The sequence below is a fragment of the Aulonocara stuartgranti genome (assembly GCF_965226115.1).
Source record: "Aulonocara stuartgranti genome assembly, chromosome: 1".
NCBI classification, from domain to species: domain Eukaryota; kingdom Metazoa; phylum Chordata; class Actinopteri; order Cichliformes; family Cichlidae; genus Aulonocara; species Aulonocara stuartgranti.
Genome location: NC_138939.1, coordinates 13,097,695 through 13,125,621, shown reverse-complemented (window position 1 = coordinate 13,125,621; position 27,927 = coordinate 13,097,695). Strand labels below are relative to the sequence as shown.

The window sequence follows — 27,927 nt, the reverse complement described above, 5'->3', positions numbered from 1 at the left end:
TAAGTCTCTGCTATATAATAATATTGTGTAGTGTGAAGGTTTTTCCAAGAAAACCTGGCTTATACTAATAAAGCCGCATGAACAAGCAGGGTTTTTTTTGCTATTCTTTTAAGTCATACTTACCTAACAGGACAAGACTTGCCACCTGGTACATCAGAGCCGCCAATCTCTTCCAAAAAATGTACACAGAAGTGTCAAAGGTTTTAGCGCTGGCTTTCTGGAAGCTCATCCACTTTACAGCCTATGATAAAAGTTATGCCAAAGCACATTATTTAGGAGGATATTTGGAGTGTGAATGTGACATGTTGTCTTTCTCAACTTTTTCACCAGTTACACCTGCTGAAAGGAGTTAGCTTGTGACTTTACTCTCCGGGTCAGTCTACATGCATAAGCATGCCCTCAGTATGATGTAATGAGGATAAATGTTCTTTGCTGTTGTGTTGAAATATCATTATATGTCTCAGATTTCAGCGTTTTCCAGAGTGTCCCTTAAGTAATCGGACTGGTTTGGCTGGAAATAGTGATTCAACATGAGAAAGGAGACACAAGGAATTACTCTTGAGATAGGGGAGATTTATTTTGAGTGAATGGACATGAAAAGGCAAAAAGCCTTGCATTCAATGCAGTTTGTTGGCCCATAGCAGGCAGAACAGGGAGTGTCAGTAGCAACAAAACCTTGGATTTCTGGGAACTGGGCCAAAGACTGGTGAAAACTTCACTGCTATTTTGAAGTACCTTAATTTTCTGGCGACAAATACTTTCTATTGACAGGTACATGCAGCGTATAACAATACAGTGGGATTTTAGAGGGAAGAATATGGATCACAAGCTGGAAATGTAAAGTACATTGCTAATTCCACTGTTCTTCCTTGTGGTAGAAGTTCCAGGATGTGTCCTTTTGTTTTGTTCTTAATTTTTCCATTTGCCCTTTATTCATCCCTGCATTTACTACTACCGTTTACCCAAAACTACATTACAATTAAGAAGCCTACAGAAGCAATAAATCTTTCTTTTGCCTGAGGCAAATGCATGTTGTTCTGTACATAGATTTTTTTTTTTTTTTTTTTTTTGTGATCTCCATGTTTACAGGTTTTCATTCTGGAAGTGAAATAACATTATCTGAAGACAAGGAAGCAAACAGTGAAATGATAAGTGTGAATTTGTGCGCAGAAACACTTTCGTTGCATCAAAGTTCCACACTGGCATAAACATGTAGTGTCTGAACACCTTTTTAGAGAATAAACATGCTGGAGTATTTTCTGTCACCGTGCCCACTGAATTACAGCTGGAGCAGAAGTCCCTAACTAACTGTTCTTACCCTAGTCACGTTTGAGATCAAGTTTGACATGGGTTAAAGCAAATGTCTGGACAAGATGTGATCCAAATGGCCCAACACCTGGCACATAAAGGGGTTGTTTTTAGATTATATTTTTTGCAAATTCAGGTAGCACAAAACTAATTTTAATGGAAATGCACAGAGTTTGTCCCGCAGTTCAGTTTCTCTTTAATGTACCTTTATGTGCCTGTATGATTCTGTTCTCTTCTTTTCCACTATCACCGTGAGACATCTGCAGGTTGCCCGGCGTGGTCTGCACAGCGTACGCATAAGCCTCATGGAGCGTCGCCCCGTTTTGTCTTCCACATACTTCCGGATTTAACAGCACCAATAAGCCAATGAGATCACAACACTCACCTCAGCGTCCCGCCCTCACCTTTGCGAACCAGCCAATAGAAGACGCCCCCGGGGCTCCGCTCGCGCAAAGGCCTAGCCATACAGGTAACTCGGTGAAAAAAAAATAGTAAGGGGAGGAAGAAAAAAAAAAACAAAAAAAAACCTCCGGGCTTGTTATGGCGTTCGTGTGAAGGAAACACGGATTTCCACCCTTCTTTACCAGTTAAACCAGTATCTCTGGATAGAACACACTCAAGTACTGCAACAGGTAGAGTCTCTGACCGCAAAGTCTTCCGTGGCTCCTCTGAAAATAATCTCCCCCTTTTTTTCTTTCTCTCTCCGTTTATCTCAATTGAGTTTCCAGCTCTTTTGTTCGCTCTTCTTATCACTTGGAAAAGGTGAACCCTCGTGTTATTTTTTTTATTTTAATCTTTGCTTTAATTGTAGTTTTTACCCTTGTGGTCCCTGATGGCTTCGCACAGTGATACTCTGGTGGTGTTCTTTGGGGCAACAGCTGGTGAAAATGGGGGTAAACTGGGTTCGGATGAGAGGGAAATAATTCTCTTGGTGTGGCAAATTGTGGATCTACATGAGAAAAAGGTACGGACCTTTCTGACCCCTTCGTTCGTTGTACGGTTTCTTATGTATTCAGAGTGTTTGTGGCATAGTGTCTACCTGTAGAGTCTGACATTTAAATCAACATGGTGTGCTCTCTGAAACCGTGTGGAGCCCGCTTGTCTTGTTATGCTAGCTAACGCTACTACTGCCCGTCGTTAGCGCACCTTTTTAACAGGTGTGCGACCAAATTAAAAAAAAAAAAGCAGACAAAAATGGGGGGCAAACACACCTTTTTGGTTTAATATGTCAGCTTCTCGATGTAAACGACGCTTTATTGACAATTGAGTGCTTTTTTTTTTGCGACTGCATTGTCAATTCTGTTTTGTTTGTTTTTAAACAAGTCGTTTCCTGTATGTGGGGGACCTTTAATTTGCTATAAGTTAGCATATTTTTTGTCATCAAACTGTATTCCTACGCCATGAAACGCTAAATGCTTTCACAGGTCGGGAAGCTTCATAAATGTTTTGTCAAGCCGGACACCTTGGAGCTGACAGACCAGTGTAAAGAGGAGACTGGGCTGACTGTGGACGACATCGTCAAAGCTGAGCCACTGGACAAAGTTCTGCAACAGGTTAGTCTCACTGGTCTTTTCAGGTGCATTGGGAAACTTGAAGTGATGCATACGGGTATGAAAACCACAGCAGCTGCTCATTTTGTGGGAAACCCAGAAGCTTATTAAACCCACAAAACTTTCTTTTGGCAGGTTTTTGCCTAGAGCGTGATGCGATATGACAAGCCTGACTGGGTATTAAGCTGTAAGCTAGAGTAAGAGTGTCAAATTTCCCACATGATCTTTTTGTTTTTTAAAAGTGGTGTTCCACCTGGTTGAGATGTCATTGGTTTAGCCCTGACAGTGAAACTCTGCTGATGGCTTGCAGGAGCTCAAGAGCTATGATGGGGCAGAGCCTCAGGCGTCTGGAGATGAGGAGTCGTCGCAGGTCTAGTCTTGCCCAGGCCTCATGTATGCTGTAGACATCTGGAAAGCAGAGTGTTTACCTGGGACCACACCTCTGTTTTAGGCAGCAGCACAGACAGGAGGGTGGAAGCTTTCAGGTTGTGGGCTTCATCTTTAGCACCTGGTTACAACACTTCTTTATGACCAAGATGTAATTTTTCCTCCCTTAGTCCCCACTGTCTGGAGGTATATGTTGGCAAAAGTGCTTATGTTGCCAAACATGTTTTTTCCAACCACCCTTGAAAGGAGTGTGTATTTACACTGCATGCAGTATTCCTGCCCCTCCAGTAGTAGTACTTTAAAAACCTCTCATTATCACGGTGAAGCAATATGTTGGTGTTAATGTTTGTGCTGTTGTGGTCTGATTGCAGGTCTGTTTGGGTTTTAGCGTTCTTGTTTTTATTGCTTATTTAATTCCTTCTGAAATTTTGAAGCAGTGACGCTCCTGGGATTATTATACCCAGCGTGTAACATTCCACAGTTTTCATTTACATGCTGATGTACATTCAGGTCGCCCAAGACCTCAGCTTCAGCTACTCCAGCTTAGATTGTGTGCTGAACCTTCAAATATTAACCCAAGCAATCAGTTTGGTCTTTTCATACCTTTGTCTCATTGGTTGCGTTCTCTCTCTGCTCGTCACTCAGAGATAAGTGTTACCCTTGTTGATAGGGGGAAGAGAAGAAAACTGACATTTTTTCAGATATACAGTCTAGAAGCTGTTTGGCTCATGTTTAAAATTTAGAAGTGATGTCCTACTCCAACTTATAAGAATTGAGGGAAACGAGCAGTTGCCTTTTGTTTTCTTTTCCTTTTTTTAAAGTGGTGGGCTTATTGTATTGACCTGTGTGGTCAGAGCACCCAAGGACATGTGCTGCATTTCTTTTGTGAAAGATTGATCAAGGTAGAGAAGCCTGGAGAGATTAGCAGGACTGTTTAAAACTTTGCTCCCATACGTTTTGGTGCAATCTGCAAAACACTGTCAAAACTTCTATTTCTATCAGTCACTGTGTGTTAATTTTCCTACACAGAACAGACTGATATGTTTTGCATGATGCTTCGCCATTGCATACAAAAAGCAGCACAGTAAAAAAAAACAAAAAACCCACAGGATGTACCGTACATCATTCTATTTCAAGGTGTAGAATAGGGCTGCCACGATTTGTCGACTAGTCACGATTACGTCGACTATCAAAATCGTCGACGACTGATTTAATAGTCGACGTGTCGTTTGAAGCTTTGTAAGATCGCAAAAGACGCAGGAATAATAGCAGGATTTAAGAGTGTAATAACGGACTGAAACAGAAGATGGCAGCACAGCATGTACAAGGATGCCAGCTGCCGTTAAACCCCGAAGAAGAAGAAGCAGCTGTGTCCCAGAATTCATAGCGCGGCCCAGCTTAGTTTCCAACAATGGCGGTAGCTAGTTAGTTTTAATATTACTCTTATTATTCTTTCTGGGTCACAAAATAAACGTTTAACATATTTTCAGGCGAGAATGTAGCTGTGTAAACCTCAAATATCGGCTCAGTTTATCAGGACACCACATATTTTCAAAAGCGCTCCGACGTTTTCGGAGATGTCTGTTACCCACTAGCTTGATAGCTAGCCGGGGGCTAGGTCACTAGCGCCGTGAGAACACCGGACTCCCGGCAAATTGTTTTCAAACCCACCGCCGTCTTTCGCGACTCAGGTTAAATATATATGAGTCACTTAGATAACTTAAAATGTTGTTTGGCTTTTTTTTTTTTTTTTTTTTTTTAGTATTTTATTTGTTCCTGAGTAAATCGGTTTGGCTGAGATTAAAGTTATAGTTTTTACACAGCTGAATAAACGTCAAGCAGACAGCTGATTATCAGAAGTGTGAGATGCTGGAGAATATACTCCCGTGTCCTGTTATATTTTAGATAGCAAGGAGTTTATTAAACTTTACCGAAACAATCTGCAAATTTCATTAAAATTGAATAAACTATCATCTTGTCTTTATTTTTAGTTAGCACCTTAAAAGCTTAAAGCTGTAAGCTAATGATAGTTATATAAGAGCAGATGCTGCTGGTGCAATAAGCTGTAGTTTTACGTCCAGTGGATGATGATCTGATTAGTCGACTAATCGCATAAATAATCGGTGACTAGTCGACTATCAAAATAATCGTTTGTGGCAGCCCTAGTGTAGAATAGATATAAGCATATGTAGGCATTTTTCAACCCTATATTTGCAGCTCAGCAAAATTATTTTAACCTCCTATGTGGTTGGTGAGCTTTCAGTTTCCAGCAGTGCAGGTGCACTGGGTATAGAAACTTGTCACACTTGTCTTTTTTTCCTTCTTTTTTTTGATACCAAACAAATGTACCAGGCTGCTGTCAGAACAGGTTTGTGTGGAGCACGATAGTCCAAAAATATGTGTAGGTCACTGTAGCTGTAACACTTTTTACAGTATAGTTTGCATATCACACCTGCAGGCCACTCATGTTTTTCAGAATAAATTTGTATTTAGCTGTAACGAAGCTATTTCTGACTGTGAGGGTGTGGGTTTGTTCAGCTTGCAACACAACGTGTAGCGTGTTTATGAAAAATGTCATGTGATGTGAGACTGTATCTACATTACTGTGAAGCTGAAATATCACATTCGTATGCAGTCACGGCATATAGAAATGTTTCACCTGTTTCAGAAATGTATCCAGTAATCCAAGTTAATAACATTTGGTTCTCACTTACAAAGGCAGCCAAGTTGTGACATGCTTCTTATGATGAATCACACGAAAGTCTCGCACACAACCAGGATTTGAATATTTCAGCAAAAAGCCTTGTAAAGATGACAGATTTGTGCTAACACAAATAGTTATGCCAATTCATCATCACAGCTCTGTTACTTCTGCTGGGTGTGTCTAAATCAAACATGCCGTTAATTAGTATGTGAAAGGAAGACTGTTTATTACAACAACTGCAGAAGGAAGATATTGAATATATTTGGATCCACTGCAGATCCTACAGTGAGTTTTCAGTCTTCACAGTGCAAGAACAAATAGAATTTATGCTTTTTATTATGTTATGCGCCCTCACGGCTCGCACTGATTTGGGAAGCCTGGTTTTGAACCCTTAAATTTTTGTTGGTGGCCATATTTGAACAAGACAATATAAAGCTAAGTTCAGCCAATACAAGCAAACTTGATTAGCAATAATAATAATAATAATAATGGATTGGATTTATATAGCACTTTTCAAGGCACCCAAAGCACTTTACAATTCCACTATTCATTCACTCTCACATTCACACACTGGTGGAGGCAAGCTACAGTTGTAGCCACAGCTGCCCTGGGGCAGACTGACAGAAGCGAGGCTGCCATATCGTGCCATCGGCCCCTCTGGCCAAGGCATTACATGTTGCAAATATAGGTACTATATTTGTGTGAAGTAACAGATTTTTATTAAAATATTAACTTTTCAGCCACCTATACTAGAGGCAAACTTCTAGGATGGGCTTTACCGCACACAAAGCCTACTTGACATCTTAACTTCAGCAAAAATTGCATTAAAATGTTCCAAAAGGCAACAACACGCAAACAGAGTCAAGAAGTCAAGTTTTGTGACTCGATTTAGCTGAGGTGAGGCCGGTCACTGACAGTATTCACCTTTCAGACCAAGTGGTCATGCTGTTAATAATTAATGTTTTAACCATTTTACAAATTAAACAGGTGAGGTGTATATAAAAATTCAAGGGAAACTGGCTGTAAAGTTTAAAATCAAATGTTTAAAGTTGGGCTTTATCTGTTTATTTATTCATTTCAAGTATTATTTCAGTTTTTCTATTTTATGTGTAATATGACAAAGTCTAAGCTGACAGGGGGAAGAAAATATAAAACGATGCAGCACAAATAGAAAAGCACAATGTGTTTCCAGCTACTGCACCTGTAAGAAACAACAAAAGGAGGAAAAACACATACCTGGAACATAGAACACAAAAAATGGAAAGTTGGGCATTTTAACAGAAGTTAAAGACACTGATTTGCCTTCAGGGCAAGCTTTAAGTGGCCATTTAGGGGAATTGCACAAATTCGTGTGACGCTACTGCCTTGGCTTCATTTTCCAGCGAGCTGCCGAACAAATTGTGCTCTTGTAGCTAGTAGAGCTCATAGTAGGGCGATCACTTGTGAAGGAGGGCAAACTAGCTTACTGTTGTAAAACATTTCCCATGTGATTTTTGGCCTATAGTTGCAAACAGTGTGAAGACCATGTCACGTGTTCGGTGGTGTAAGCGTGTTGAAAGTTTCCCAAAGATATTGCTCGGACACTCCCAGCCGCTCTTATCAGAGGTTGTTTCAGTCACCACCACCTTACCTCACCTCTACATACAAACAGTCCAGCTACAGTAGAGCGCAAACTCTGATAGGACTATGTTCAAAGGCCACTTCCTCCCACTTATCCATGAAAAGTGCTTTCAGAGGAGAGTGAGACGCAAAGTTGCACCATTAATGTGCAAAACTAAACTAAAAGTAAACTTTTACTTTTAAAAACTACTTGTGAAAAAACATTTTAGCTGAAAAATTAAAAGTTGTTCAGAGCCTGAGAAGGTCTTTGAAGGTCATTCATGAGACTTTGTATGTTCAGAAGACTAAGTCACCAAAAGCGAACTCTAAAATTAAAAACTAAATTAAAACCAAGCATTTGACTGAGCAAATGAAAACTCAAGAGAAATGAGCAAAGCCATTCTGGAAACTGAATCTGAGCTAAAATTAAAAACAAAAAGTCAAAACAAAATAAAAATGAAAGCAATTAGAAATCGCAAAACTATAACATGTGCAACTTCAAACAAATATTTTTGGTTCATTCAAACAAAGATAAGTCTGCAGATTATAAAGGGGCATCACCAAACATCAACTGTGATATGGGTGATCACATCAGGATGGGGCGACCGTGGCTCAGGGGGTTGGGAATCGCATCTGTAACCGGAAGGTCGCCGGTTCGATCCCTGGACTCTCTGTCCTGGTCGTTGTGTCCTTGGGCAAGACACTTTACCCTACTTGCCTACTGGTGTTGGCCAGAGGGGCTGATGGCGCGATATGGCAGCCTCGCTTCTGTCAGTCTGCCCCAGGGCAGCTGTGGCTACAACTGTAGCTGCCTCCACCAGTGTGTGAATGTGAGAGTGAATGAATAGTGGAATTGTAAAGCGCTTTGGGTGCCTTGAAAAGCGCTATATAAAATCCAATCTATTATTATTATTATTATTATTATATTATTATTATTATTATTAATGAGCAGCCATTTTTGACAGGTTTGCTAGTGAGGAATAATGAATTAACAGCGTTGTTAATTCAGAACTGGAGCGTGCTGCAGGCAGAATAAACACCAACAGTCCTGAGAAGAAAAAGACTTTAGCTAAATATTAAAAATAAAACCAGATTAATCTAGAAGCACTGGCCCTTTTTCAGTGGTCACTTTATGAGTTTGGCTCTTGTCTGTGATATCGCTGTTTGATTAATTTTCTGTTCTTCGTGTTTGCTCTTTTTAAACGTGGATTTTGACACTGTGGAGAAAGAGAGGGTGTGTCTCTACATCCTCTATAGCTTTTCTCTCAGTAATCCGGCTTTAGACAAAAGCAAAGGTGGAGCTGCATGAATGGCTGTGAGCAAATATTAGTGCTGTTATCGCTGTACACATGAAATAGAAACTAATTTTAAGTCCATACATATTGCACTAAGCTGATCTCTATAACTTTTTGTCTTTATCTTTTTTTTTAAATAAGTATACATAAACTGAATCACTCACACACACCTGAAGTAAAAAGTAACTTGTAAAAATGATGCTTTGCATCTTTGGGGCAGTTCAGCGGTCGTGGATTTAAGTTGCATAACTGTCTTTTCCTTTTGCATTTGCAGCCTATTTTGAGTGTAATGATTAATGCATTGACTGAAGAGGGTTTTCATCTTGATGAACAATGAATAGTAGAGTTACTTTTCATGTGGTTTGCATATCACCTGTAAACCACTATCTTTAACACAACTCTGGGAATGGTTACGTAAATTGTTTGTGTATGTTTTTGCTAATTAGGTTGTGCATTTGTTTCATTCATAGCTGAGCATGTGGTTTCTCCAATGTTGCAATGACTCCTTTAATAAAAACTCTTACATGTTTCTGTCCATCCATCCTAAAACCCCTCTAATCTAACCCCGAAGCATTTCTTTCCTTGTTAGTAGATGCTGCCAAAAAGCAGGTATGGTTCAAAGATGATTTTGAGTGTTCTGGGTTTTCTTGTTTATTTGTTAATGCTATTCTCCAATATGTGTTCTGTTTTGCTTATGGTGATATTATCTGGAGCTACAGGTCCCTGAAAGTTGGTTGGAGTCTGTTTCAAGTTTGCACATGAGTTAAAGCAGGGGTCTTGAGAAAACTTGCCATTACGTTGACATTGTACCTATTTTGCAAGCTGCAAAGCCACAAACTGCTTTTAGAGAGGAGCCAAGCACTGCCTCTTTATTCAGCTCTGACCTTTATTTTTCCTCTAATTCACCAGTTTTCTTTCCAAATTATTTTCCACAAGTATCCTAACTTTAAGAAGCCTAATGCTACCAACAGCAGCTTGCTATAAATCAAATGCTGTGTCAACAATAAGTGAACTCCCAGCTTTATGAAGCAGCATGAAATGGTGGGAAGCCAAAGAAAGTTTGTGAAACATTTAAAGGGGGCCAGAGGGGCCGATGGCGCGATATGGCAGCCTCGCTTCTGTCAGTCTGCCCCAGGGCAGCTGTGGCTACAACTGTAGCTTGCCTCCACCAGTGTGTGAATGCGAGAGTGAATGAATAGTGGCATTGTAAAGCGCTTTGGGTGCCTTGAAAAGCGCTATATAAATGCAATCCATTATTATTATTATTATTATTATTATTATTATTATTATTAATAAATGTTTTTCTCATAATATGGTGGCCAAAACGGTATGAAAATGTGATGGAAAATTTGATTGCAACTTTTTTGCAAGTGATTTGTTTTTCTGTACAAGAGGTGTCCTTCATTGGCAGTTAACTGCTGCCAATACAGGTTGACAAAATACAAGGAAGGGGGCTCAATAAATGTTGTAGTTACAAATAAGCATGGCTATGTGGGAGGTGATGGTATTTGGGACTGGGTGGCGAGGCCATCAGTGTTTATGCAAAGTGGAGACCAGCAGGTTTGACTTGTATGGGTTGGGATTTTAACTCGTCTGGCTGCTACTGTACAAAGAGAAAACTGTGGTGCTGGTGATCAGTGCTGTAATAATTCCTCCCTTTTGTCTGCACCCTCCCTCACTGGGCAAACACTGAAACCTGTTAGACGAGCGTCGCTTGTAATGAGGAGACAAATGTCAAACACAACACCACCTTCACTTTTCTGTCTTTAGATCTCAAGTACACTAACAGATTCTCATTTGTACACCGTAGGTGACGCAAGTGGAATGATTTTAAGTCCCACTTTATTTTGGATTACTTCCCATTAGCTTTTCTTCTCTCTTGCTCTTTAAAATATACTTTTAGGCAATTTAAATATGGTGCCATTTCAATCACAGTTCTGCTTTTTTTTTTTTTTTTTTTGTGAAGGATAAAAATACTCCAGTCAGTCTTAAAGTGGCCTTTCTCCTTCCTCTCTCTGTATCTGTGCAGTTCCAGCAGTCAGTGTCATCAGAAGTAAAATGCCTTGGCAGGACCACGTACACACTTTGTGTGGACAGTCCCCTTGTCATTCGTCAGGCCCTCCACCCAGAAGCTTCCAAAAAGGTGATTATTTCACTCCATTGTTCCATAAACTGGAGAAACATAGAGAGTAACATATAAAAATATAGGATTTTAGAAATATTTCCAGTATTTTTTTTTTAATATTTGAAACAAGTCTTGTGAATCATGACTCAATAGTAGAAACTACATTTTTCCCTTTGATTACTTCAGTTCAGTTTTATTATAGTTTGTAATAAATTGGCGTGCACTGATTTCGTATTACTAACTAATTATAGCCATTTGACTTACATTTACCTCCTATTCAGTAGCACAGTGTGATGCTAGTGTGCACATACCCTCTCCATCCAAATTCTCTCCTCTTCAGCTGCTTGTTTATTAGCATCCTGCTGTATCCAGTTTCCATATCAGATTTCCAAACCCTCATTTTGCTGCACTAAGTAACTTTCTTTTTGTTTGTTCCTATCCAGAATCTGGTCCTACCTGAAATATTCTTTTCATTTGTGGATGTGAGAAAGGAGTTTCACAAATGCTGCCCAAATGCTGGCCTTGCGCAGAAGCTCACACTCACCTCGATGTTGGAATGTATCCTTTGCTAGCCTGTCGTGGCTCAAGAGTTGGCAGTTCGTCTTGTAATCGGAAGGTTGTCAATTCGAGCCCTGGCTCGGACAGTTTCAGTCGTTGTGTCCTTGGTCAAGACACTTCACCCGTTGCATACGGGTGGTGGTCAGAGGGCCCGGTGGCACCAGTGTCCGGCAGCCTCGTCTCTATCAGTGCGCCCCAGGGCAGCTGTGCCTACAATGTAGCTTGCCATCACCAAGAGTGTGTGTGAATGGGTTAATGAATGTAGTGTAAAGCGCTTTGGGGGGTCCTTAGGGACTAAGTAAAGCGCTATACAAATACAGGCCATTTATCATTTACCATGTCACTGAAATAGGACATTTTATAATCCTAAATAATCCTGACAAATAACAGAGTCGTAATAACAGAGTGTTTATACTTTTCTGAAATACTATATAATAGTTTAGCAAGTAAAAGGTAGTAAAATATCAACATGTAGTCAGAATAAAAACTGGGATGCAGCCTTAACTCTGTGTGCAGATGTTGGTCTCCCTGCTGTGTCAGAGGAGTCGATAGGGGTGAGGGAGGTGAGGAGCATGGTGCAGCTGACGCTCTGCATACTGGCTGAGCCCCACAGTAAGTAATGACAGGCCTTCTATCTCAAGTAACCTCACACTGAACAAGATGCTTAATACCTAGTAGCTGAAACTAAATTAGGCACAGAAAGAAGACAAACTGACCGATGGGGAGAGCAGTGAAGTGATCAAGGAGACCGTACTTTGTGTTAACACACTATGACTACCTTTGATATAATCAGAACTGTGTCTTTGCATTAGCCCACAGCAGGAAGAATATGGAAACTGGAAGCCCTCATGTTTATACAACAAACATTTAACCATGTTAATGTACAAAGTGGAATTTTGTCATTAATTTCTAACACTGAAATTACACACTAGCTAAATAGTCAAAGGAGAATGCTACAGTTAAGGTTTTAACATCCTTTTTCTTCTTCACATGGTTACTGATTTTATCCACGTGAACATACAGGTTCATATTCATAAGATCACATGTTCAAAAAATAAAAATGGCCATACTGACTGAAGAAAAATAACTTTAAATGCAGAAATAATCGTGTCATCTGAGCTAAAGATGTTATGACGAGTGAGCCTCTGTTCTTTTCTTTGAATTATCCCAACTACTAAACATACACCACACATGGGGAAGAAAGTAAAAGAGTGACTGTGATAGTTGGTTAATGATTAAACCGTGCCTTGATTATATTATTTCTATTTAAGGAACAAGTACTACTAATTTATTTATTTATTTTTTTTATTGTGACCCACTGTCAAAATGCGTGTTACAAAGTAGCACTTGTATGTACAAAACTTTTGACAAACAAGTAAAGTGAGGCAACACATGTAACAATGAAAACATGTCAAACTTTAAACTGAGCCAGAGCGCTCCGACTCTATCACTGTTATCACAGCCAAGTGTGTTTCTGGGTATTACAAGTTTGTGTTGTGCTCCTCTCTACATGAGAGGGAGCGTTGGACGTGCGTAAGCCAAAAACACATCCCATAATATAATGCTGTTTTGCTTTTGCTTTTTTTAGATCACAAATTCTCCTGTGTTGAAACAGTGAACTACAAGTTTGACTCAGGCACATGGTATGTATCGACCTTCAACACAAATATTATCTCAGTCCATCTCTGTGTAGTTTCTTGCCACACCTGCAGCCAGGCAGTGCTGTTTAGTCTGACAACCCCCCTCGACCACATTCGGGTCTCAGACCTCTCCGGCTCTTAGCATTGATTACAGCAACAAGGAAACCACAGGTGTGTTATTAAACCTGTCCAACTTTGCCATCAAGTGCTTACCAGGATATCTTATAGCAGAGCACCAAATCCTGCTGTTCTCAGAAAACCAAAAGCCTCTCACCTCGACAACCTTCTGACATTTAATCATGGGAGTGTGTTACTGTGTTTAGCACTTACTCTGAGTGTCTACTCGATCTATTTAAACGCAACAAGAATCAAGGTTTTTCTGTTTGTTTTCCCTAAATCCCAGTCATTTCCAACAAGGCTTTGAATATTCTGCACACATTATTTTATATATATATAAATAAACTATTAATAGTTTTATTTATTTAAATTTTCCCCACATGGTGTTTGGTGCAGCAGTAAGACTGAGCCGGTGGACAGTGAGGCTGTGATCAGAGCACGAGGGCTTCCATGGCAGTCCTCAGACCAAGACATTGCTCGCTTCTTTAAAGGCCTCAACATCGCCAAGTACGTTGGATTTTGTGCTCATCTATCAAAATGTCTTTGGAGCCTTTAACATGTTAGTCACAGAATTTGTCAACGTTTGCAGTTAGGGGAACTTTATTCTGTTACTCTTTCCTTTAAAATACTTTCCAGATTATGAAATGCTTTTAAAGCCCAATGGAAACCTGACCTTGTTGAAACAATTGCTGTGTCCAAGTACAGCCTAATCTTTGCTAGTCATCTTTTTAACATCCACTGCTACACTGTTAAAATGATTTCTAGAAATATTTCTGGTATTATGCTTTTTCTGTCTGAGAGTCTGACATGCTATGCCTTCACAATATACTGGCAGCAGCCAATCTGTTCACACAGAGCTAAAAGACTGGAGGCATAACAGATGTTATATTAACTGCCAGATTACAAAATGCTAGTTTTGCTGAATTAATGACTTAGTCAGGCTTTGTTAGAGTTTTTGATGGCGATGATATGAAAAGACAGTCACGGTGGTAGAAATTTAAGATGGAGAAGATTTTGTTTGAGAACCCAGCAGATATAGGTAATTGTCCCTTGCATTCATTTATCGGTGCCCTTGTGTTTCAGGGGTGGTGTGGCGCTGTGTCTTAATGCTCAGGGCAGGAGGAATGGTGAGGCCTTAGTTCGCTTCATCAACTCTGAACACCGAGACCTGGCATTGGAGCGCCACAAACACCACATGGGCAGCCGCTACATTGAGGTGAGGTTCTCTCAGTTCAATTGTGGCTCCATGGTGTAGTTTTTTTGGGGGGGAATTTAAAAAAAAAAAATCAATCTGATTAGAGTCCTCTTTTGATGTCATTAAGAAGTCGAGCTGAATGTGAGATTTAATCAAATTAATACCATCAGTTTTATGAAGGAGTTTTGTGACGTGATTTTTCTTCTTTCCTTGCTTAAAAGTTGGGTGATTGACGTGTCTATTTGATTTTTGCCTGAAATCGTAGTCACATATTCATATTAAGTTTTCATCTCGTGTTTTTCAGGTCTACAAGGCCACAGGAGAGGAATTCCTCAAGATTGCTGGAGGTCAGATTTCAGGGTTTTTTTTCTCTTTCTTTTTCTCCTCTCACCTGACCATGATTACATGGTCATACTGAAAGACTTTCTCAGTGTGAGGTAGCATTTTGTTTCATGGATTTCCTGCACTTTTGAAAAAGGAAAAAAAACCCACCCTCTTGCATCTGTAAAAGTTCACCACTTTGCTCTCTTAAAAGAAGGAGAGAAATCTCCTCTGTGCTCTAACTCTCCTGTTACCTGTGTGTTTGCCTCATCCCAGTGGCTCCCTTATCTCAGACTAATGAAAGGCGCTTTGTGAGGTGTATCCCCCACAGCCCCCATCCCTTGCTAATCTCCCCTTCCCTAGGCCAACCCCTCTGAGGCCACTTGGAAAGAAATTTTATTCTGGGCTAACAGCAGTTCACCTGTTCTGTTCAGTTTAGCCTCCGGCTCCATTCCCCCTGAGGGAAAGAGGGCTGTCGCCCAGTAAAAGGACCAACTCTGTGCTAACACAAAATGGGTGTGAAGAGACAAAGGCATGGCCCGGGGCCTGAGAGGAAGCCAGTAGTAACACAAGGGTAGAGATAGCAGTCAAAAGAAGCACAGCCGCTTGCAGCAGAGAACTTACACTGGCTGCTTGTTGGACCCTGGACTTTAGTCAGTGGGTTAAGAATCAATACATATCGATAGCACAGTGAACTTTAAGCAAACAGTGGAGAAGCAGACACAATGCATGATAAATGAAAGCAGTAAACAGATGTGTAGATTAAATAGTTTCATTGTTTTGGATGTAAAGCTTGAAATTGAAAGATCTAACATTTTTCCATCCTCTGCAAAAATACCTTTAGGCTGCCGATCTGAGTTTACTGAGTAAAGGTGGAAGAAACAGGATCAATAAAGAAGAAATATTAAAGCCATTGAACCAAAAATTATATTAACCTGATCACATATCATATAAAATTAATATCTGGAGATGAGTCATTTAAATTCTTGATCTGATTAGTTGTGAAGTTTCTTTTTTTTCTATGTACTTTTATACTTTCTGCATTTGTTACTGCACATTTTATAAATCTTACTGTTTACAATTGACTTTGTGGTGGAACAAGACCATTTGTGTCTGTAAACCTTCTCTTTAAAGGCTGATCCAAGTAAATATAGCCTCTTTTTGCTGTTTTTGTCTCACACCCAAACTGATCTTGCCTGGAAGCACACCAAATGAGGGACACAATTTACAGAAACTGTAAACCAAAGAGAAAAATTTAACTTGGTTAAGTTAAATGTGTCCGTGGGCAACGCTGGTCACAAGTGTCAGGCTGGGCAGCCTTCTTAACAATTAACTTCATTTAATAAGATGTATGTAATTGTAACCTCATCTGTTTATCTTTAATGATCTTTTATTAACCAGTATCACAATTTCAAGCAGCTTAAGAGTTGTTCCTTAATATTTGCTGTTTTCTCCAGTTTTGAATTAGATTTAAATTCTCAACATTAAATGGGTCCAATTGCAGTCAAATTTTAATATTCCTAGAGACCACTTTTTTGGCTTTCTCCAGGTTCGTAATTTCGTTCATTCTAGAATTCCACAGTCTTCAGAAATAGTTATATATGATGATATTGAGACATTTCTTATTAAGCGAAAAGACAGAACTCATTTTATCTCAGCTTTTTACTCTCTCCTATATACTCTTAGTAGCAACACACTGAGCGCTATTTATAAATGGGAGAGAGATCTTAATAATCAATATACCGAAGAGGAGTGGAAAGGAGCCATTAACATGAGTAGTTCCACTTTTACTTGTAACCGCTTGCGAGAAACCCAATACAAAATCATACATCGCCTTTATATAGCTCCTAATGTCTTGCATAAGATTGCACCTCATATTTCCCATCTTTGTAGTAAATGTCAAAAAGAAACTGGCACTTTTTTTCATTACTTTTGGGAATGTAAATTAATCAAAAGATTTTGGAGCTTCATATCTCAAGAACTAAGTAATATTTTTAACAACCTGATTCAAAGGGACCCCGGGTACTTTCTTCTCGGCCTACCCTCAAAAGAATTAACATTGAATCACTTGCAGCGCAAATTATGTCACAAACTATTGCTGGTAGCTAGGAAATGTATTCTCATTAATTGGGTTAAGGATAAACCTCCCTCTGTGACGTTGTGGTACAGAGAATTATTTAAAGTTATTCCTCACGAAAGAACTGCTGCTATTTTAGGAGGAAATGAGGGTCTCTTTCTCAATGTTTGGACCCCTTTGCTTTCTTATTTGCCAAATGATTTGTCCCAACTCTTTCTTCTTCTCTGTTTGGTTGTGTTGTTTTATGCTATTCTTGATAAACGAATAAAAATTGTATATCAAAATGTAAATGGGTAACCATAAACTTTAAGACACACATTCATATCTCTCTTACAATAAAAAGTGACAGCTTAAGTTTCTTTAGAAGTCACTTTACAAATTATACATGGCTGCAAAATACAGGCATTTTTAGCATTTCTTTCAGCTTCATTTCTCTTAGCCAAGCTTGCCCCAAAGGTTTACATGTCAAACCCTGATTCCATACTAATTTATTGTGCATTAAACTGTACAGTCTGTCTTTGAGCACAGCACTGATCTGTGCTTTCTCTGCACACCACACATGCAGAAACGAACTGCGTGCTGCATTACTTGTGTGCCTTTTCTACCGCAGCTTGTATTTTTGTTTATAGTTTAGAATTTAATGGATTGCAGGAAATGTTGAAATTTTATAATTTGTGGGTGATAACATAAAATACCTTGATTTTTCAGATATTTAATATTGTAGACTAGCTGACATGGCATAAATGGCATCTATAGGTTACTTAGTTAGTTGATCCACTACTTTGTTTTAGGCTGAGTTGAAATATGATGGCGTGCATTTAATGCTTCATGTTTGTTAAATCCTCAGTTTTCAGCTTTTCTTTTGGGTCACTGGAATTGAATGATTGTCCCGACAGCAATTCAAAAACTTCATTAAATATATGGATCTATACAACCAGAGGAATCACAGTCACACTTCCTGTCCCTTGGTTGCATTGTTACTGAGTCAAAAGTCTGATTTATGACTCAGCTTTGTTGTTCCTAACTTGTGGACTGATCAACTATGACAAATGCAAATACTCCATATAACAAGATTTACTTTCAGGGTGGCTGTTAAAAGTAACTTAGTCAGCAGAGAGTGAATAGGACTTTTTGAGAATTACAAAGTGATTTTTGGAGGCCCTATGGTGTAGCGAGCTTTATCCTTCCTGTCCTCTGTGACTATAGGTACATCTAATGAGGTGGCCCAGTTCCTGTCCAAGGAGAATCAAGTGATTATCCGTATGCGGGGATTACCATTCACTGCCACACCACAGGACGTGTTGGCCTTCCTTGGTCCTGAGAGCCCAGTTACAGATGGCACCGAGGGTCTGCTGTTTGTTAAGTACCCAGATGGGCGACCCACTGGTGACGCCTTTGTGCTCTTTTCCTGTGAAGAGTATGCCCAGAATGCGCTGAAGAAACACAAACAGATCCTCGGGAAGCGTTATATCGAGCTGTTTCGGAGCACTGCAGCAGAGGTGCAACAGGTACATTCTTCCAGTTGTGTGGCCTGAAAGTTTTTCTAGCTGTAGTTTTTGATGTAACAAAAAGACAACATATAACTGTTTGCGCTTAGATTCTCGTTGTAATGCAAGAAAAAGATGTGCTACTCCAAAAACAAAAAAAAGAAGAAGAAAGTTTCCCGTGCAAGATACTTATTAGATGGGTTTGTGTTGTGTAATACACTTTCAATTGATTCTTTAGTGCTCTCAGAATAGCCTAAGAAAGTCGTTTTTGTGCAAGTGTGAGAGAAAGTTATGACAGTCACCATGGCCTGAGGTCCACAGCAGCTGTTTCCTTGGGTTTCCAAATGAATGGTGTTATGGCAACATAGAGAAGTGAGAAAACATAGTATCCAGAGTGCGAGGTATTAATAAATCAGACAATACTGGAGTTTGTGCAATACTGTAGATGACAAAATCATTTGTGCAATGTGTGTGTATTTTTTTTTTTTTAGTCACCATGACACTCGGTTACTGTTTATGTATTTGTTGTACATTTTTTAATGCTTGTTGCATATGCAGTCAAGATTCATTTATTTATTTATTAATTTGTTTTGTATGTGTCTGTGCTTTCCAGGTTCTGAACCGCTACATGTCCACACCTCTGATCTCCACACTGCCCCCTTCGCCAATCATGCCTGTCCCAGTCCTCACAACACCTCCGTTCCTTCCAGCAGCCAGCAGCACTCGCGACTGCGTACGCCTCCGTGGTCTGCCCTACACTGCTGGCATTGAAGATATCCTGGAGTTCATGGGAGAGCACACTGTTGACATCAAACCCCACGGAGTCCACATGGTCCTCAACCAACAGGTCAGCCTATTAGAGAGTCATGGGCCCAGGCGTACTTGTAATATTAAAGCTCTATATCTTAATACTGTCTTTAAAAATAACAGCCATACAGCATTTTCACTTACATCTTCATCGTAAATCTCTAAAAATGAGAAAAAGTTTTGTAAATGTTACCAAAATAAAACAAAGTAAAAATAAAAAATTGGGAGGGGCAATATTTGCAAGTCCAGAACAGCTCAATGTACTGTTAAAATTATTTTCCCCACAGATTTACTTACACTTCACACAAACACACATTCATTCAGTCATTTGTTAATTGGATTTCTACCCCTGTCTGTGCAGGGACGGCCCTCTGGTGATGCCTTCATCCAGATGAAGTCACCTGACAAGGCATTTATGGTAGCCCAAAAGTGCCATAAAAAGACAATGAAGGACCGGTATGTGGAAGTCTTCCAGTGCTCCACAGAGGAAATGAGCATTGTCCTGATGGGTGGAACTCTGAACCGCAGCGGCCTCTCCCCACCCCCCTGCAAGCTTCCCTGTAAGTCAGAAACGCCAAATAAGGTCCACATAAGCAAGAGTTGCAGTAACATTTGATTGATTGATGATGATGATGATAATAATATCTGAAAACCATGCTACCATGTTGGAAATTCTGCTTAATCTTTTCTGGTTCTAGCACTTCTCCACCAGATTAAAACATGCCAACACTGAATAGAAAGGCCAGTCTTGTACAAGGATTAAAGTCTCCCTAAGAATGAGCTGTAATAACACTGAATTTCTTTTTTTCCCCCAATAACACTGAATTTCATCATCTTTAAGTCACACTTTACCAACATCTTAGCTTCAGCTGTACTTTGTTTAGTGGTGAGCATGTTAAATAGTGGTTAGTGAAAAGGTGCCTGTATTTGTGTTCAATCAGACTCTTGACCTCTGTAAACAAAACAAAGCCATAGGTCATATTCAAATGAAAGGTGAGGCCAGTGTGCAAGCGCCTTAAATCTGCATTCTTTTTAATGGGCAGCATAGGCGGAGTGCTCCGATTGCAAAAAGGTGCCCGGTTGTATAGAAGTCTATGGATAAACGGAGCTCATTTTCTTTGCTGCACACTTTCCTGATTCCTTCATAGACTCTGTTGCTAGTTTCAGGTCATAAACCACAAGGTTCATTTTGAAAATTATAGACATTATTAGCCATAAATGAGGACATTCAGAGTATGGCTAACAACTTGTCAATCACAGGTCATTCATGCTTCGACAGTGTTGGGTGTAGTTCGTTCCAAAGCAAGTCTTCACTGTAATCACCTTACATTTTTCAGTAAGGCACTGCACTAAATTCAACACTCACATTAGAGCAGGGCGATATGACCAAAAATATTTATCACGATATACATTTGAAAATTTGCGATAACGATATAACTGATGATATAATTGACAATAGACAAAATGCTTTACAACTCCACAACTTTATTAGTGCAAAAAACCCCATCAATGTATTTTCACTTAAACAAGCAGCTGTTTTTTATGTGCATTAAAGTTATATAAAAATTTAACAGTGCAAATTCCTTGCTGACAGTTTAACCAAAAGGCATTTCTAGTGGAAACTGGCCGACATATCCTCAGCATAACCATGTATAATATCCACAAAACTTAAAAAGAGGTTATACACACACAATACGGTAATATTATGTTGAAGCACAGTACGTATCACTCCTCGAAGCTCTGCCTACGATAGCCGTAATGCTTTGACAATCCATCAAGCGGTGCGGCTTCGTAGCTTAGCAAAGTCGTACTGAAACATTTGACAGATCTTCGAGCGCCGTGTAACACATAAAATCGTTTCGAGGTCAGTAAACACAACCAGAATTCATACATAAGGCACACGGGATTATAAGGGGCACTGTCGCTTTTCAGAAAAATCAAAGGATTGATTTTAAATGTGCCGTATTTTCCAAAAAACACGGTAATAACGACGGCTCGCTAGCATGCGCTACCAAAAATAGTGCTTTGTTGTGTATCTGACGGACGAAAGCCAAACCAGTTCCACACCACTGAAGTCACAGCATTTTTACAAACCAGTTCTGGTTCATCTGTTTCATTTAACGATCCGCTTTCGCTCTTCTCATTCTGCGTCACCGCCATGTGCGTATGTAAACAAAGGCACTACGCATGCGCGTTTTACCCATATTCTATTGCGATATTTCATTTTCCTATCGTTGCCCAAAATTACACCGGTATTACCGTGAACGGTATGATATAATCCAGCCCTAACTCACATTACAGTTACAGTTATGCTGCTACTTGGATTACAAAGGTTCTTAAGTTATTGGAACACGCTTATATACAACAACAGTCCTTTGCAAGCATCTGCACAGACAACACCAGAACCCAGTGCTTTACAACACTGCATCTGACTCTTTACATTGTGTTTGGTAATGTAAGGATGGATGTAGCTCCTTGTCCTTGGAAACCCGTTCCACAAAGCTCTCTACACACTACACTTTTGCTGGCCACATGACGATTGGAGGTAGCGACTGACACTGCAGAAAGTTGGTGACCTCTGCTCACTATGAGCCTTACCATCCGCTGACCCCAGTCTTTGATTTTACATGGCCTACCGCTTCTTGGCTCAGTGGCTGTCGTTCCCAGTCACTTCCACTTTAACAGTTGACTTTGGAATATTTAGTAGTGTTGAAATATCCCAGCTGGACTTGTTGCACAGGTAGCATCCCATCACGGTACCATGCTGGAATTCACTGATATAATGTAGCTGCTACTAGAGGTTATTTTGTTTTGTTTTTTTAATTATCAAATGTTGACACTTTGTTAAATTTGCTAAATACCTACTTAATAAAGGTTGTTTTGCTTTTTCGCCTATATCTTAACTAGAATTAAGAATTGGGGTAATATCTTTTTGAACATAATTTTACTCAAACTGACCCCAAAAATGCTGCCAGAAGATCAGCAGTGCTGGTACCATGTTGCCTGACTAACACTGGAACTGCCCACAGTTTCGCACACGTAGTGGCTGTTTGTCTGTAAATAGATCTGTGCCATCATTTGTGCGTGTTTACACTGCACCATGAAGGACACTGCGAGCTACGTAAATAAATTCTGATGGGTCTTTAGGGGCTTTCAAGTAGTTTTTTCTGGCCTAGATCTTATTTTTATAGTTATGGTTTTAGTTTTTAGTTTTATAGTTGGGTTATAATCAGTGCATCCCTACATGTTTGACTACCTTAAAGGTGCAGTATGTGAAATGCTCTACTCAAAAAGGCCATTGTTTCCTTTTTGTGTGCAGCAGCTGCTCTACATTTGTTTCTTAGTCTGATTTATTTTACCTTTCAGAGCCGTTTGAACGCTGACATCTAACACAATTTTGCAGTCCTAAGTTTGTCAACCGTAGGAATGTGTTGTGACATGTTTATGACAGCTTCTGCAGTTTATCCAGAGACAGTCGTGCAGCATGCTCAGTTGATTCATATGCTTGACAGCACTTTACTTGTGGCGGACTGTACACACACCTTACACATGCATACCTCTGTCTCTTTCTGTAGGTCTGTCTCCCCCCACTGCCTATGCTGCATTCCCCACTCCACCTGCCATTCTCTCTGAAGCTGCCCTCTACCAGCCTCCCCTGCTTGCCGCTCCCAGACCTCCTCAGACCACCGCACACAGCCCTGCTCACACTCTGGCATACTACCCCCCTCAGCCACATCTCTATATGAACATGAACATGAACTACACTGCCTATTACCCCAGGTAAGTACATTGTGATCTAAAGCACATGTCGAATGTGACAAACTGATAAAGGTCAAAGGTTAAACTGCAGCATCACAGGCTGGCAGAAGAATACAACTGTGAGGTGGCAATTTTAGTATTCATCATAACTTTGCTTTTCCACTTATTCCCATTTGCTCTCCAGCCCTCCAGTGTCTCCCTCCACAGTTGGCTACTTTGCAGCTTCACCTGCAGTGGCAGTTGCAGCTCAGCCCCACCATGCTGCAGCTGCCGCCTCTCCTGTATTACCCCAGCATGGTGCCCTGGTCAGGATGCAGGGTCTGCCCTACAATACTGGAGTCAAGGACATCCTCAGCTTTTTCCAGGGATACCAGGTCAGTACATGGAACTCTGAAATGAAAGCATGTTTTAATTCACAGGAAATGTGGAGCCATATACTTGAAAAGCTTTGTCTTGTATTTGGATGTATCAAGCTTTTGAGATAACGCCTTGAATAGTGACAGGATAATTGTTGTCAGTTTCTTGCAATAATTTGGTAGTTACTCTTCCCACAGTGGGTGAGTGCCACGTGAAAGTTTCTAACTGTTGAACCATTCGGCGCATTTACTTCTGTGTTTTTATTGCAAAATTACACTATAGTACTACTCAATTAAAGGGACATGTGTGCACTTGTGCTCTTCCCCCTCCTGTTTGCTTCCCGTGTCTAATGCCGCCAGTCCAAGTTAGGTGGAGTCCCCTGAAGCAGGTATGAACACTGATAGGTGTGGCATCAGACATTTCCCAAGATGGGGAGGGAGAGGGGTGGGGTCTGAGGTGTCATAGGGTGGTTGTTGTTGTTGCTGCTGTTGTTGGGGCAAAAATCTGTGGTCTGCTTTTGGTCTTCATGGTTCATGTGTTTTATAAATCTGTGCAAATATCAGGTTCAGAAAAATAAACTTGTTTTGAGTTGCACACTCAAGATTGTTGGAAGTAGCGTGTGTGTGTGTGTGTGTGTGTGTGTGTGTGTGTGTGTGTGTGACTGTTGGCTGAACCATTGCAATTGTATCCCTGTTGGAGTGTGTTTTTCTGGCTACAATAGCTACTCTCACACTGGTCCTGGGTGAGAAAACTATTCCCATACCGCCACTGGTATCCTTTACCACACACTCCCCTCAACTAAACACTCTGTAGTTAAAATGACACCTACTCAGGCGTGTGTGTGCTTTGTTTTTCCTCCTTCAAATAACATGTAACATATTTTTCCCAAAACTGTGTACTGCCATGTGTGAAACAATGTGGAGGGGTCCCACCCTGACTGTGTGTCCGTCATTATGCTGTATCTGTAGTATGCCCCTGACGAGTACAGCGGCGTGGTTCAGATGAGCGAACAGGCCAGGAGTCTGATTCAGCCCAAAGAATGGCTCTGTCTTTAGGGACTCGCCCCAAGGTAAGAAGAGCCTCCGGACTAGAGCAGCGGAGTGGAGGGAGAGTGCATGTCCTAGACTTGACTAACATCTTACTGTTTTGGCCGTCGCACGACATCAGATACAAATGGCTACTAGCTTTAAAATTGTCAACAAGTACTTCCAAGACAGTATTTAGACTTTGAATCACTGATGTATAAATTGCAGTAGGAGCTGATCATGACTGTTAAAGTGATCCAGTCTATTTCATGCTGTCAATGATTACTTTTGGCTGTATTCACAAAAGAAAATGTTATGACTGTCTCCCTTTGTAATGCTGTGACATGTGATTGATAAAGCTTCATGGATTGTTGCTGCTGTCACTGCTGTTGTGATCAGTGGATTGATACATACCTGCATGTCTGAAGGAATGCAAGCTCCTTTGTTGCATTGAGCGGATTTTGGTGCAGGATCCGAATGCATGCAAACTAACCAATGATTGTGTTGCATCTAAACCTGCCTTGTGGGTTTCAGGTCTCTGAGAACAGCATGTGCTCTGCTTCTCTCTTCAAACTTTTGGTTGCTTTCTGACTGGACCGGTTTGATGAGATAGTCTTTTCCCAGTGCATTATTCCTCCTCTGCTTTGTGGGCTCCCCCTGGTGTTTTTATGCTCCAGTTACATTAAAAATACACTTACTGACTTCATCACTTTTTTTTCCCCCTGCAGCTTCAGCCAGACGCCGTTCTCATCTTGTATAACTTCAGTGGGCAATGCAGCGGCGAGGCCTTGATCACCTTCCCCAGTGAGGAGATCGCCAGGCAGGCTGTAGCCGAGCGCTCCAACCACCCCTTCTATGGGCAGCAGGTCCACTTGGCCTTCTGTAACTGACCACTAGCCCTCCATCTCCTTCCACCTCGCTCAATTTAGCATCCCACCAAAGAGCACTCTCCTGCAAACACCTCTTCAACCTCCGGTTATTCCGATACTCTGTCAAACAGCTATTGCTCCTCTCATTTTTCCACGATCTGCTTTTCACACCTGACACTACTGGTACTGGCACTCCTGAAGCTGCTGTTGGAATTTGAGCATCTACTTACGCTCAGATTTTCAGGTTCATGTCACTTTGTGGATGTCATGTATAGCATTTCTATGTGTTTGCACCAACTGTAATAGCTGGTTGTGGAGAAGAGAGAGTAAGGAGTGTGGACAAACCTAAATGTGGATGATCATTTAAATGCACACTGCATGTGTTCCCCATAAAACTGTACAGATGTTCATCCTGGAATGCTTGAGGTTGTAAAAAACCAAACAAAAACAAAATACAAAAACAACAAACTTCTACACACAGTCATTTATGTATATTTCTAAATTTTCACTTTGCAGCAGTGTGGGATTTCCTGTGTGTTCGCTCTGTGCAAGCACAGCTGCGTGCATGCGTAGGCTTTTGTTTATTATCTGGTGGCCTGCAGCAGTGTATTTGTAACACTGAAAAGAGAAAAAGCCATAAAGTGTGACTTAGACTACTGAAAGAGAGTATAACTGTACACTTGTACTTGTAAACTGTCATGAATTAATTTGACATAACTTTGAGCTTCAGGGACTACTAGTTTATACACAGCTGTGCAACAGGAGCAACTAATGCACAACTGTTTTCTATAAAAAAAAAAAACCATTTATGTACAACATACTGTCATCCTATTTAGACTTTTTCCAAGCACTACAGATTTCTTTTTGCTTCAGTCAGACTTGAAGAACTGAGTGTCTTTAACAGAGTAGCACAATAAAATAATTATATTTTTATTAATGTCATTTCTTTACAAAAACTAAGATTTTGTTATCAAATGAACATGTGTTTCCTAAAGTTGTTTATAATTAGCTACTGTATGTCTTTTGTTCTTGTCTCCAGAATATTTATGTCTGTCTGTAGCATGCTTTAATTCCTATCAGAGTACTGTGTAAAGCTGCATGAGTTTTTCCTGTGGCAGGCCCTCTGACAGCTCACTTAGTTTTTCACCTTTACTGCGCCTACATCACCCAGAGTGCTATACTGGCCCAAAAGAGGCTAGGGCAACCTCTGGTGGCAGAGGAGATATTTCTTTTTGTAGCAAGTTTGAGACTTGCCTGAATTTAGATCTATGTATAGACTGTAAAGAATAAAAAGTGTTGACAATGATCTGTGTTAGTTGTTCTTATTTAGAGACAAATGCAAAAAACTGATTTCTAGTAACTTCTACTCCTGGTGTTTGTTTTGGGTTTTTTGTTTGTTTGTTTGTTTTTTTTCTCAAAATGCTGATGAGTGATGTATTTCAACCTCAACATATTTTAGGCTACTATCAACCCACCTAGAGGCATTTGGATTATCACTTAAAGTAAGAGGCCATCTTGTTAGGTCCACTTGTTTACCTGCCTATAAATGTTATCTAATTAGCCAATCAAATGGTTGCAACTCACTCCAATTGTGCATATAAGGTCAAGATGACCTTCTGTGTTGGTGTCATAAAGCTCCACAATCCTAATCCCCATATTTCAATCCAATAGAGCATCTTTGTGATGGTGGAACATCACAAAGATGGTGGAAGATTCGCATTGCGGATGTGTAGCCGACAAACCTGCGGCCACTGTAACGCTGTCATGTCATGGGATCGAATCTAGTCTGTGGCCTTTGTGTGCAGTTTGCATGTTCTCCCCATGTCTAAGTGGGTTCCTCCACAGTCCAAAAATAGGTGTGAATGTGGACATGAATCTCTGCCTTACCTCTGTGATAGACTGGTTACCTGTCCAGGGTATTGATAACTAGATAAGCAGAAGAAAATTGAAAGGATCTATTCTTTGAAAATGTGCCATTAAAACACAGTAAAACAAGCCCAACCCTACCCTTAAGACTAGATGGGTTGATTACCTGTTACAGCTGAAGCGGTCAAAAGAATGTCTGTAAATAAGCAACAAAGTCCTGTTGAATTGTAGAGCAAGCCAAGCGTGGACATCAGAGATTCTCAAAAGAAACAACCCAACAGGCGACCTGTTGGATCTAGACTTATTTCAAATTAAGAGCAGATTTAAAAAAAACTAATTCTAGATGTGAGCGCTACCGCCAGCTGCAGCACGTTAAAGTTTCAGTAGATGGCGCCAAAGAACGGTTTCAATTTTTCACGTAGTTCTGGGAACCGAAATTCAGAGGTTCAAAGGTGTCAGAGCAAAAGGAAACGCGTACGTAGACGGACACATAACCACAACTGAAATGAGTTTCCTTCTTCAGTTTAATTTCGGGACATCTTTGGCACAGCGTGAGTGGAACAACTGTAGAGAGAGACGACACAAAGAATCAGTCTCTGCAGCAGCAGCAAAAGTGGCAAAGTTTAATTTCGGGGAAAGTGGGGACATTTGCGACTGAACCTGCACTCTTTCTGATCACTGAAATTAAAGGTGATTCGAAAAATGCTAAAATAAGTACGCAAATAAATGCACATCTGCTCAGTGCAGAGACCAGACTCCAGAAGGTATTTTATGATATTAAAAAAAGAAACTGGAAAAAAGCAAAACAAAAACTATAATGGTTTCAGAGAAAGTTCGGGACACGAGACTTCGGCTTTGTAACCACATCAGTGCCCGTCCAA

At 40.3% G+C, this 27,927-nt stretch overlaps 1 protein-coding gene across 6 annotated transcripts; it reads left to right on the top strand.

Annotated features, from left to right (window-relative positions):
* The first annotated feature begins 1,415 nt into the window (after window positions 1-1,415).
* On the top strand, window positions 1,416-26,486 carry esrp2 (epithelial splicing regulatory protein 2). Of its 6 annotated transcripts, none has more exons than XM_082529133.1 (17): window positions 1,666-1,940; window positions 2,120-2,272; window positions 2,733-2,861; window positions 10,873-10,986; window positions 11,412-11,526; window positions 12,043-12,138; window positions 13,115-13,169; window positions 13,683-13,790; window positions 14,367-14,499; window positions 14,783-14,825; window positions 18,083-18,384; window positions 18,977-19,210; window positions 19,532-19,730; window positions 22,746-22,950; window positions 23,114-23,303; window positions 24,255-24,355; window positions 25,040-25,154. In XM_082529133.1, exons 2-16 carry the CDS (start codon window positions 2,141-2,143, stop codon window positions 24,339-24,341), a joined length of 2,142 nt encoding a protein of 713 aa, XP_082385259.1. In that variant the 5' UTR covers window positions 1,666-1,940; window positions 2,120-2,140; the 3' UTR covers window positions 24,342-24,355; window positions 25,040-25,154. The 6 variants fall into 6 exon arrangements, with proteins under 6 accessions (XP_082385257.1, XP_082385255.1, XP_082385259.1 ...); XM_082529134.1 differs by lacking the exon at window positions 25,040-25,154 and adding an exon at window positions 23,646-23,674 and having other exon boundaries at window positions 1,675-1,940; window positions 13,680-13,790; XM_082529132.1 differs by having other exon boundaries at window positions 1,678-1,940; window positions 13,680-13,790.
* The last annotated feature ends 1,441 nt before the right edge of the window (window positions 26,487-27,927 follow it).

Excerpts from the sequence above, each read along its gene's own strand:
- esrp2 (XM_082529129.1), top strand. The coding sequence starts at position 2,141 with ATGGCTTCGCACAGTGATACTCTGGTGGTGTTCTTTGGGGCAACAGCT. Across the intron at positions 10,987-11,411 it reads ACCCAGAAGCTTCCAAAAAG|AATCTGGTCCTACCTGAAAT; the intron begins GTGATTATTTCA and ends GTTCCTATCCAG. Across the intron at positions 14,500-14,782 it reads TGGGCAGCCGCTACATTGAG|GTCTACAAGGCCACAGGAGA; the intron begins GTGAGGTTCTCT and ends CGTGTTTTTCAG.